Genomic DNA, 13,196 nt, shown 5'->3' with positions numbered 1-13,196 from the left:
CTGCGTCTGTAATAAATGCACATTACACAGTATTATATTACTTAATTATAAAGTATATAAGTAGGTTTATAATGCCGTATTGTTGGGGGGGGGGGGGGGTCGGGGGTAGCATGTTTTCCCAGAAAAAGAGAGTCCGACCCCCCCACCCGCCATGGGTCAACATGTTCTCCAGGTCTGAATTTCCTCATTTCTGAAAATCTTCGTGGATCCAACAACACGGAAGAATCGGTGAGAAACTGTCACTAAAAGTTCTGTTTTTCTGTTCTCTTATTATTCTGAGTGTCTGACAACATTATGGGATGGATCCGTACCGAGATAGACCTTTCTGTTAAAGAAAAAAAATACAGAAATTACACTTTTAAGGACAATACTGAGTTACTGTTACTGCATTAACGGATCTGAGTACTTCCTCCACATCTGCTCTGACTTTCACTTCCTGTCACTTCCTGTTTGTTTTATCAGCAGGAAACATTGGTTCCTGTTGATCGGCATTGGCCCAAATATAAAGCTCTATTCAGACTAGAAGAGCATCAAACTGGGCTCTTCTGTCATTTAGAATCTGATTCTGTTTAAAAAAATTCACTTATTGCAAGTTGATCTGGATTTCAGAACGGACTAAGGATGTTCCACTGTCTCACGGTTTGTCTGTTGTCTGTCTGATATGTGTGTGTGTGTGTGTGTGTGTGTGTGTGTAAGAGACTGTGTTCATAATTTGATTAATGAGACTTTGATACTTATTGTCATTTTGTGAATCCACACGTGTCTTGTGATTTAAATGCTGGACTTCATTAAGGCGGGTTACACACTGCACGCGTCCCGCGAGCGTGCATGGCGTTTCTGTTGCGTCTCAGCTGCGTGGATTTTTCTGTGTCCTACATACCAGAAGCGTGTCTGACGCGGCACTGCTCCTGCTGCTAGGTACAGGGAGGGCTGATCTCGGGACATAGTGCTGTTGATTAAAACTCTGATAAATGGGCTGTCTGTTTATAACAACTTAGTATAGCTGTAAAGAGCCTTTATAGCCTATCTGATGTTGGACCGTCACTCAGAACACACACTACGTTGTTATCGTAGCCTATCCTACCATTTATATATAGTAGTCTATCCTACCATTTATATATAGTAGCCTATCCTACCATTTATATATAGCCTACTGATTTGATTACAGCAAGACAACGTCGGCAGTATTGACTGCAAAATATGTTACAGAATATTTCGTTCTGTATGACAGGTGCAATATTTGAAAATCTTTTCTCTGAAATTTTGTATTACATTTATAATCTACATTGATGTCAAAACCTAGACTTTCAAACATCAAGATGTCATTTATTAATATGCATTCGTGTCTAAATGACATATAAACATCTTTTTCTATTCTATTTTGCCTGGAAACGCGTGAAAAATAGGCGTCAGTTCTATTTCTAGCAGGCACGCGTCTCACGCCGGCAGTGTGTACGCTCTAACCTGTTACCATGGGAGCCCAAATATAAACGGACACGCCACGCGGCTGACACGCTCGCACGACGCGTGCAGCGGAGTTTTATATGATTTATTATTAGTCATCAACTTATTTTTATGTTAACTTTCTCGTTTTATACTGCTTTTTATCTTGGTTAAAGTCCAGAGATTTATCGTAGAGGTAAAAGTGGTTGTCATGGAGACCTGGTTGTGTGCACTATAACCGTAACCAAAATTTTTACATCTGCATGTGGTGTCTCCATGGTAAGCTGCATTAACATTAGCTCCGATATATATATATATATATATATATATATATATATATATATATATATATATATATATATTGTTGAGCTGAATCCTAGAGATGAGCCTCAAAGAACTACACTTCCCAGAGTGCACAAGCAGCAGCCAACCTGCTGCTTTCCTGGTCAGTCATTATCACTGATTTGGATCACCTGTTAAGACATGGAGGTTCTCAGTCATTCAGAAAAACAAACTCCAGAGAGAAGTTGCTCCAAGTTCACTCGTATGTTCAGTCCAAAGACGCCAATGGTCAGTGAAATGTTTTATTTTATCACATGGTGTTTAAAATACTGCTTAGTATGTTTGAGGTATGATTATCTGCTAAGTAAATTGGTTGAGGAACACAGTGGTTAATTGATTCTGTGGTAAATGTGCTTGTCCTAAAACAATGTTCCAGTTTGAGAAAGTAAAAGTATAAGATACGAAAGTATAGTAACAAGTTAAAGATATTGTAGTTAAATTGAGTTAAATGTTAAATCTTTGTTAATGAATTTGGTAGTTCATGAAATTATCTTTTTTTTTAGTTTGTGTAGCAGTCTGCAGTTTTTGGATAATTCAGTTAACGATTATTTAAATTGTTTAATTAAATATTTAAACTAAGTTTATTAATGTTTAAAGGTTTAAACTATTTTAAGTTCATTAATATGTTCTATGTAAGTTAAATTCATTGAATGTTTAATATAGATAAATATGAAACAGTTTTTTTCCCATAAGAAGGTGATTCAAATATATATATATATATATATATATATATATATATATATATATATATATATATATATATATATATATATATATATATATATATATTTGAATCACCTTCTTGTGGGAAACTGTTTAATATATTTATCTTCAGCACTCAGTTAAATGAGTAAATGCAGTATGTTTATTTTGCTTCTTTCATTGTTTGAAATGGTGTTTTCCCTCTTCATTTGTGTAAATATGTAACGTTTTTGCTAGCTTAATTTTAGCTTAAACTTACTACGTTCTCATTTGTTTTAGCATTTCGGGTGACTGGCTGAGCTGTGGAGTTAACTGTTATGCTGTGTTACTCATCAGGAAATAAACGGCTAGTTGGAGCCAAGGTGTCTTACATTCATCATTACACAACGCACGAGGAGTACACAACCGCAACGTGTGTGTGTGTGTGTGTTGTTGTGTGTGTGTTTGTGTTGTTTTTGTGTGTGTGTGTGTGTGTGTGTGTGTGTGTGTGTGTGTGTGTGTGTGTGTGTGTGTGTGTGTGTGTGTGTGTGCTGACGTAGGCCTGACACAGGAAGGTTGGGTACTTTCCATCATGACCCGGCTCTGACTAGGAAGTCAGGGGACTCTCCACCTGACTATATAACAAAAATCCACAAAGAATAAGACTATGATCCTGATGCTATGCGCACGACATATATGTGATTTAAGAGATAATTATTGTTTGATTATTAAGGATAAAAATGATGTGAAATAGGTATTGTGTGTATACTGATATAAAGAATGACTACTGTTTGATTGTTGAAAGTAGGACATGTGGTAAGAATCAGATGACGAGTACTAAGCTGGAGGTGACATGTATATAAAGAAATGGTTGAGTTGAGAGGGCCAGGGCAGGATGCATTTGGGAAAGTGTGTTGACGCAATGAGGCCAATGTTGAAACAATGCGGCCATGTGGTAAAAATCAGATGACGAGTACTAAGCTGGAGGTGACATGTATTAGGAAAAATAGAGAGATGGATGAGTTGAGATGTGGAAATATACAGGCGGTATGTGTTGTCTGGGACACCCCCAGCATGTGTTGTTAGGGACACGCGCTCAGGGATACATAATGACGCATACAGAGCACAGAGCACACACACATTTTGAAAGGATAAGAAGGGACACCTCAGGATGTATCAGGGTTAGTTCTCCTGCCAGCTCCCGGAGTTCAAGACTTGCTGTTCGATCGACCACATCAGAGCAACTAGTCTTTGGACTCAGAAATTCAACTCAAGAGACAGAGCAACGAATGAAGCCAACATCGCAGAACGAGGATCTCCTATCACTTACGGCCGACACGGGAGTGTTTGGCAATAGGAGAATTAACCAGCCCCACTCGGCCTTAGGATTACAATTTGGATTTTAAGGAGTACTCTTTCGTTCACCCTGCCAATAGTGACAGTTTTGGATAAGAGATTTTGCGGACTTTTGAATTGAGTCGGGAGTTTCACCAAAATCCAGCAGTATGGCAGGCTAGGAAGGACTGTACTGACGAGCACATCCCTTCCCTCTCTCTCCCTGCAACACTGGACATTTCACCTTCCAGCTACAAGCCTTTACATCAGGGGTTTGGAATTAAATACATTTTTACTTACGAATAATTGGGTAAGCTAATGACTTTGAAATATATAATTAGTGTTTTGAGAATTGAATGCATTACGCAAATTCCTTGCTAAAATCTGCAATAAAGCTATCATTGAAGTTAAAGACTGAATTGTGGACATTGGATTCATGACGTCTCACTAAGGCAAGAATTCTTAAGGAGTGTGTGTGTATAACAACAAAGTTAGGTTCTAATCGGTTGCTCTAGCCATAGAAATTAAACAGACCTTTGGGGCTCACGGTACGAGCCACTAAAGCCAAAATCCTAGCAATTACCAAGTGCCCAGATCATTGAGAGGAGAGCTGCCGTTAACGTGCGTGACTGGTGCTGTACCTGGCCCTGGGGCCATTCGGTCAGGTGCGGTGCTAGTGCAAGCAGGGTAGACGTACGGAGGAAGGCAGTTAGTAGCTAGGCGAGTCTCCTCGCCACCAGTTTAAATAGTCCCTTTAACCTAGTAGGGTAATACCCATAGGCTACAGAGGCTCGGACCCTTTAAACGGAGAGCTGGTCCTGCACCTCCCACGGGGGGTAATTCGGGGATCTAACAATATATAGTGATGTTCTAGTGTGGAGTGTCTCCTGTCTCATGGTGTGTCTCTGTGTGTTGATCAGCTGATAGTATATGAGTATAGTGATGTTCTAGTGTGGAGTGTCTCCTGTCTCATGGTGTGTCTCTGTGTGTTGATCAGCAGATAGTATATGAGTATAGTGATGTTCTAGTGTGGAGTGTCTGCTGTCTCATGGTGTGTCTCTGTGTGTTGATCAGCTGATAGTATATGAGTATAGTGATGTTCTAGTGTGGAGTGTCTCCTGTCTCATGGTGTGTCTCTGTGTGGTGATCAGCAGATAGTATATGAGTATAGTGATGTTCTAGTGTGGAGTGTCTCCTGTCTCATGGTGTGTCTCTGTGTGGTGATCAGCAGATAGTATATGAGTATAGTGATGTTCTAGTGTGGAGTGTCTCCTGTCTCATGGTGTGTCTCTGTGTGTTGACTTCACAGCTCATCTGTGGGACGAGACCCTTCTAACTTCAGGACGTCCGTCTGGAATTAGTTCCCCCTGAAGAACAAGAATGAGTTCTCCACAAAAGGTGAACATCCAGTGTGTTTCATTGTCTATGGTACACATCATAACATTTCATATGAAAGTCCTGCTGGTATCTCTTTATCTATAAAAACTACAACACTACCTACACAACTTCTCTGGTACTCAGACGGCCATAATCAGGCAACGTTTGGGTTTAAAAAGGAGTAGCTTCTGCTACTCATTCCCCCTGCTCAGGCGTTTCCCTCTCTCATTCCCCCTGCTCTGGCGTTTCCCTCTCTCATTCCCCCTGCTCTGGCGTTTCCCTCTCTCATTCCCCCTGCTCTGGTGTTTCTGTGTTTTTACGTTCAACCATGACATCTAATTCTCTCTATGTCTCTCTCTCTCTCTCTCTCTATGTCTCTCTCTCTCTCTGTCTCCCTCTCTCTCTCCGTCTGTCTGTCTGTTGCTCCAGAAACCCAGAGACCCAAAGGATAATGTAAAGAACGTTCCACCAGAGGAGAAGCCGTTCAGCTGTGACCAGTGTGAGAAGAGCTTCAAACGCAGCAGTCACCTCAAAGCCCATCAGCTGACTCACAGCGGCGAGAAGCCCTTCAGCTGTGACCAGTGCGGCAAAGCGTTCGCTCGGGCGTGTTCCCTAAAACTTCACTACGGTATTCACACCGGAGAGAAACGCTTCACCTGCGGCGAGTGCGGAGCCACTTTCCTTCACAAGGGTCACTTCCAAAACCACCAGAACATTCATACGGGAGAGAGAGCGCATGGCTGTGACCAGTGTGGCAAAGCGTTCACGTCCAGAGGCGAGCTAACCAACCATAAGCGCATTCACGCCGGGTCGAAGCCGCACAGCTGCGGCGAGTGTGGGCAAGCGTTCGGGCGGCGAGGAACGCTGATTCGTCACCTTCGTATTCACTCCGGAGAGAAGCCATATTGGTGTGAGATCTGTAAGAAGATGTTTTCCCGGGAATACGCCTTGGAAGTTCATCGGCGCGGTCACGCCGGAGAGAAACCGTACGTGTGTGAGGAGTGTGGGAAGGCTTTCACTTCATCAGGAAGCCTATTGGTCCACCGACGCGTTCACACAGGAGAGAAACCGTACGTGTGTGAGGAGTGTGGGAAGGCTTTCACTTCATCAGGAAGCCTATTGGTCCACCGACGCGTTCACACGGGAGAGAAACCGTACGTGTGTGAGGAGTGCGGGAAGGCTTTCAGTTCATCGGGAAGCCTTAATGGCCACCAACGCATTCACGCTGCTACGTTTTGACCCGCCAGTGTCGGGCATATACAGATATTCTTTTAATCCATTTCTGGGTATATTGCCATATGCATGAAAGAAAATGTGAAAACAAATTTCCCCCATTGGATCTAATGTTGAGCAAATTTTAAAATTTTAAATTGAAACAAAATCGGAAAAGTTGAAAAAAATTTAAGTACATTTTGAACACATTTAAACAAAATGTCAGAAGCAGAAAAACAGTCAGCTAAATTCTGATGTTGTAAAAAAAAATTCAAAACGTAAAAGAAGCATCGAAAGAAAATACTGTGTTCCAGTAAAAGTCCTGCAGTGAAAATGTTCCTTCAGTTAAAGTGTGTCATCAGGAACATGTAGTTCAAGTAAAGTGTTTTCTGGCTCTCAGCTCATCCCATGTTCAGACCAAAGTTGTTTACTATCTTTATCTCCATCGGATGTTTAACTTTTCCTATAAATCTATTTGATTGTTTTTAAATATTGTAGATAAAATTGTGATTGCAAAAAAAAACGTAGAAAAAAGTGGCAAAAACGTCAGAAAAGGCGACCAAAACATTGAAACAAACATCAAAATAAGTGTCACAAAAACATTGTCAAAAGTGCCAAAGCCTTCAAAAAAAGTCAGAAAAAAAGTTACAAAAAACATTTTTTTTAAAACGTGGCAAAAACAAGGTGAGCCAAAATCTACTGTGAATCTAGTCTATGTCCACGATGGTCCACTTCCGGGATTGTTAAGGTGCCACCGGAAATTCAGCCCCTTCCTCTGTCTCTATGTTGGCGTTCTAACCTCCGGTGGATTTGTGAGGACTATTGTTAACTGCTCCTCAGATCTGTGCAGGGTAAATCCAGACAGCTAGCTAGACTATCTGAATGTACCGGGGAGAGCAGCAGCTACACGGGGTTTAGAGAGTAGTATGTACGTCCATATTTTACGAGATAGCCTGGAGAGGATTCATTTTCTGGACATGTGGGTTTTTAAAAAGAATAGTTCACTGTCTACTACATTATATCGAAAAGAGACTGATAAAAACACTCTTCTTTTGGCGAGTAGTTTTCACCCCACCCCACTAAAAAGAGGTCTACCAAAAAGCCAGTTCTTTAGACTCAAAACAATATGTGAGACCACTGAGGATTATATGGATAAAGCAAATGAGATATAAGACAGATTTGTACAGCGAGGCTATCCAATGGAACGGGTTGACAAATCTTACAAAACAGCCCTGAATAAACCTCGGTCGGACTTGCTAAAGAAAAGCAAGAAAAAAGAAAAGTGATTTTCTGTCACTTGTATCACTACTTACTCTCCTCTCTCACATACCATACGTCCTGTTTTAAAAAAATATTGGCACATTCTAAAATTAGATCCTGAACTTTCACATGTTGTGAATGACTTGCCGCTCTTTGTATACAAACGGGAGAAGAATCTCAGAGATCTTCTAGTTCACGCTGATTTTGCGAGATACAAGCCAAGGAGAGCTTCGCAAAGATGATTAAGCCCATTACCGAATGGTAACTACCGTTGTGGAGGATGTTTCAGGAGAAGTGTCCTGCCAAAGTGGGGTAAAGTTCATTTGGATCATCATGCATATAGATAGTTCAGATATAACTTAAATACAAGTTATAGAATGTGCAGAATAAAGTAGGGTGTTAATACACCTCAAGAGTGTGATCACTTGTGTCTCAACATTTTAATGTGTCCATGTGGTCTGGTGTATGTAGGCAAGACCATAAGGCAGTTAAAACAACGCATTAGCGAACATAAGAGCTCTATTCGCAGATTACCCGGTCGCGGTACACTTTAATGATCATAAGCATGACATCTCATCATTGCACTTTTGTGATATTGAACAAATCAGTCTTCCAAAAAGGGGAGGGAGGGGGGGCAACTAAGACTTGCTACTAAAAAGACACAAGGCATATTGGATAATCACTTTGCCGATGCTATCGCCAAAAGGCCTTAATGATGAATTTAATGTAAATATTATGTTGTGCTAATTTGATGTTTTTTCCTTGTTTTTTCCTTACTAGTTTATCCTCAGTAACTGGTCATTGTACATGTGAATATGGACTGCTACAATGTAATTTAACCAATGTAATGATCCACTTTAGAATGGACTGTGTCCTCTTTGATCAGGTGTGGAAAAAATATTGGGCTAATGACAATGCACTGATTATCCATTGTTTTTAAATGTATTGAGTGGCATTTTTTCTGCCTTTTCCTGTTCACAGTCCTTGATGGGAGCGCCACTTTGTGAATGAATGACGTCAGTCAAGAGCTGGACCTGATTGGTCCTGGTTAGTCAACCAAACTACAGTGCCTTGCGAAAGTATTCGGCCCCCTTGAACTTTTGACCTTTTGCCACATTTCAGGCCTCAAACATAAAGATATAAAACTGTAATTTTTTGTGAAGAATCAACAACAAGTGGGACACAATCATGAAGTGGAACGAAATTTATTGGATATTTCAAACCTTTTAAACAAATAAAAAACTGAAATATTGGGCGTGCAAAATTATTCAGCCCCCTTAAGTTAATACTTTGTAGCGCCACCTTTTGCTGCGATTACAGCTGTAAGTCGCTTGGGGTATGTCTCTATCAGTTTTGCACATCGAGAGACTGACATTTTTGCCCATTCCTCCTTGCAAAACAGCTCGAGCTCAGTGAGGTTGGATGGAGAGCGTTTGTGAACAGCAGTTTTCCGTTCTTTCCACAGATTCTCGATTGGATTCAGGTCTGGACTTTGACTTGGCCATTCTAACACCTGGATATGTTTATTTGTGAACCATTTAATTGTAGATTTTGCTTTATGTTTTGGATCATTGTCTTGTTGGAAGACAAATCTCCGTCCCAGTCTCAGGTCTTTTGCAGACTCCATCAGGTTTTCTTCCAGAATGGTCCTGTATTTGGCTCCATCCATCTTCCCATCAATTTTAACCATCTTCCCTGTCCCTGCTGAAGAAAAGCAGGCCCAAACCATGATGCTGCCACCACCATGTTTGACAGTGGGGATGGTGTGTTCAGGGTGATGAGCTGTGTTGCTTTTACGCCAAACATAACGTTTTGCATTGTTGCCAAAAAGTTAGATTTTGGTTTCATCTGACCACAGCACCTTCTTCCACATGTTTGGTGTGTCTCCCAGGTGGCTTTTGGCAAACTTTAAACAACACTTTTTATGGATATCTTTAAGAAATGGCTTTCTTCTTGCCACTCTTCCATAAAGGCCAGATTTGTGCAGTATACGACTGATTGTTGTCCTATGGACAGAGTCTGCCAGCTCAGCTGTAGATCTCTGCAGTTCATCCAGAGTGATCATGGGCCTCTTGGCTGCATCTCTGATCAGTCTTCTCATTGTATGAGCTGAAAGTTTAGAGGGACGGCCGGGTCTTCGTAGATTTGCAGTGGTCTGATACTCCTTCCATTTCAATATTATCGCTTGCACAGTGCTCCTTGGGATGTTTAAAGCTTGGGAAATATTTTTGTATCAAAATCCGGCTTTAAACTTCTCCACAACAGTATCTCGGACCTGCCTGGTGTGTTCCTTGTTCTTCATGATGCTCTCTGCGCTTTACACGGACCTCTGAGACTATCACAGAACAGATGCATTTATACGGAGACTTGATTACACACAGCTGGATTCTATTTATCATCATTAGTCATTTAGGTCAACATTGGATCATTCAGAGATCCTCACTGAACTTCTGGAGAGAGTTTGCTGCACTGAAAGTAAAGGGGCTGAATAATTTTGCACGCCCACTTTTTCAGTTTTTTATTTGTTAAAAAAGTTTGAAATAGCCAATGAATTTCGTTCCACTTCATAATTGGGACCAACTTGTTGTTGATTCTTCACAAAAAATTACAGTTTTATATCTTTATGTTTGAGGCCTGAAATGTGGCAAAAGGTCGAAACGTTCAAGGGGTCCGAATACTTTCGCAAGGCACTGTATTTAAGGCTATGGTTGAGATGAATGTGTGAATTTACCTGATGAAGGTCTGAGACCGAAACGTTGTATTTTTCTTCTAAATAAATTATTGTTTGCATAATGGTCAGTGTGCGGGATTTTCTCTAAACGAGATGGGAGTGAGAATGGGTTGGGAATGCTGTGTGGACGAGCCAGACCCTCCTCCGCAGGGCTGTGGAGGAAGGTCTGGCCATGTTAGACTGCTGTGAACCTGAATTGATATGCGTGCCAGTTCAGAGGTTTATATATTTTTTAAGTTGTTTAAGTTTTTATAGTTTTTAGTTTTTTATGTTTTAAATTTTAATTAATTTTGTTATATGTTTTTATGTTTTTTAAATCCATTTCATGTATATCTATCTTCACCTATTGCTGAATAAATTTACCCAGCATGCCCTCTGAGGGTTTCCTTAGTATTCCTTTTTTTTTACTTAATGTTTCATAAATGTGACGTTGTTTTTAACATGTGCTAAATAAATAAAAGCGTGTCCTTGATTAATCTCTTGGTAGATAAAATATGAAAACTATTATATATTATTATTATTATTACTGTTATTAGGTATTTGATTGATGTATTTGATGATTAAAGCACACGCACAACACTGCACAACAGTTATTTCTAACTTGTGTGGATAGTGGAGCAGCTTTCATCCTCTCTGATGTTTGAAACTGCAGCTACAACCTGATACTCAGAAAAACTCACTGAGAGAGACTCACTCACCAGTTACCTGCAGACGGATTCTGATTGGCTCAGAGCCCAGGAAGGCTCTCTTTCTAAGTCTTGAACCAGCTGGTGAAACGTGACATTCGTGTGTTTGTGTGTGTGTGTGTGTCTGGGGTCTCATTTATAAACGTGGCGTATGCACAAAACGGGGCTGAAAATGTGCGTACGCCACTTCCCACGCAAAGGTTGTGATTTATAAAAAACAAACTTGACAGGAGAATGTGCGGTCCTCCACGCAAACTCTGACCCATGCATATGCACATTTTGGAGACAAAATGGTGTTTAGGTCTACCTCAGTGAGGATTAGAGGACGTCTGGCTCTGCTGGAGACTCTGACTTACTTTATTATTAGACACCTCATACATGTGTTGCAGTAAACAGCTTAAGTGGAATGTTTGTTTTTTTTCTTTTCGGAATGAGGACAAAAAATCTGAGTATTTTGTACATTTAAACATAGTCAGTGTTTTGTCCTTTTTTAGTCATATCTGTTTTATAGGAATAGCTCATTATATGGTAGCACTTTATAATAACTACCCATAATTCATCATTTATTAAGCATTAGTTAACTATTAGTTAATGATTTGTTCATTATTACTTATTAATTGTTCATACATAGTTCATCATGAGTAAAGTATTTGTTCACACAGTTATAAATGGTTTGTTCATAGTAAACAAGCCTATTAGTTAATGGTTTGTTCATCATTATTAATTGTTCTTACATAACTCATCATCAGTAAAGCATTTGTTCACATAGTTATAAATGGTTTGTTCATAGTAAATAAGCATATCTTGAAAAATATGTTTGTAAGTACATGATTTATACTTAGCAAATAATGAAACAACCATTTGTAAATGAAATAATTTTCCCATTATAAACCAGTTACTATCTATTGCTAAATGCTTTGTTCATCATTTGTAAAGCACTGCTCCTATGTTAATTCTCATGAATTAAGCATTTGTATACACACTCATAAATGGTTTGTTCATAGTAAATAAGGCTCTCGAAAATTATGTTTCTAAATATTGCAAAAACCATTAGTAAATTAAATAATTTTCCCTTTATAAACTATCTACAAACTAGTAGTAATTTATTTGTTTATCATTTCTAAAGCATAGTTCCTACATTCATTCTAATCAGTAAAGCATTTGTAAATGCAGTTAGTAAATGGTTGGTCCATAGTAAGTAAGCCCATGTAATATGTTTATCAGTATATTTTTAATAATTCCTACATGATGCATTAACCATTTGTAAATTAAGTAATTTTACCATTATCAACTAGGTACTCAGGAACGTAAAAGGTTGTTTAAAACTAGGAAGTTAATGATTAACAGACTATCTAGACCTACATTTGTTCATGTCTTAAATAAAATGTTATGATTTAGAAAAAGGCCTAAACTAATAGCTGGGGTGTTAAGACATCTGTTACAAATACTTACCAATAATGTAATCCATGATTAACTCATGAGTTACTACTGGTTAGTTAAGTATACTGTGTTAGCCCATCTAAAGTGAGTACTTTCTATGCTTTACAAAGCATTTATAAATGACTTCCAAAGGCTAACAGAACCTGGACACACACATGTATTGTCCTATTTGGACATGCCTTCAGAAATATGCATACGGATAGTTAGTGTTAATACATCTTTAACAAGCACTTACCAACACATCAATCCATGATTAACTCATGAGTTACTACTGGTTAGTTAAGTATACTGTGTGAGCCCATCTAAAGTGAGGACTTTCTATGCTTTACAAAGCATTTATAAATGAGTTCCAAAGGCTAGCAGAACCTGGACACACACGTATTGCTCTATTTGGACATGCCTTCAGAAATATGCGTACGGATAGTTAGTGTTAATACATCTTTAACAAGCACTTACCAACACATCAATCCATGATTAACTCATGAGTTACTACTGATTAGTTGACTACATGATGTGAGCCCATCTAAAGTGAGGACTTGCTATGCTTTACAAAGCATTTATAAATGAGTTGCAAAGGCTAGCAGATACAACAGAAACACAAGTCAAAAAAGTATTTGTAACACTTATTACGATGTAGTAAGAATGTACATTTATAAAATAGCTCGTAGTAGTGTGATGTAGTTGATATC

General features: G+C 39.3%; 1 protein-coding gene across 3 annotated transcripts; it reads left to right on the top strand.

Annotated features, from left to right (window-relative positions):
- Nucleotides 1–196: 196 nt before the first annotated feature.
- On the top strand, nt 197–8,775 carry LOC120572844 (gastrula zinc finger protein XlCGF17.1-like). Of its 3 annotated transcripts, none has more exons than XM_039822331.1 (3): nt 197–228; nt 5,111–5,199; nt 5,608–8,775. In XM_039822331.1, the coding sequence occupies exons 2-3, from the start codon at nt 5,182–5,184 to the stop codon at nt 6,415–6,417; spliced, it is 828 nt and encodes a 275-aa protein (XP_039678265.1). In that variant the 5' UTR covers nt 197–228; nt 5,111–5,181; the 3' UTR covers nt 6,418–8,775. The 3 variants fall into 3 exon arrangements, with proteins under 3 accessions (XP_039678265.1, XP_039678266.1, XP_039678264.1); XM_039822332.1 differs by lacking the exon at nt 197–228 and adding an exon at nt 1,803–2,013; XM_039822330.1 differs by lacking the exon at nt 197–228 and adding an exon at nt 3,000–4,111.
- The last annotated feature ends 4,421 nt before the right edge of the window (nt 8,776–13,196 follow it).

Source organism: Perca fluviatilis, chromosome 14, assembly GCF_010015445.1.
Source record: "Perca fluviatilis chromosome 14, GENO_Pfluv_1.0, whole genome shotgun sequence".
NCBI lineage: Eukaryota > Metazoa > Chordata > Actinopteri > Perciformes > Percidae > Perca > Perca fluviatilis.
This window is presented reverse-complemented; position numbering and strand designations above follow the sequence as displayed.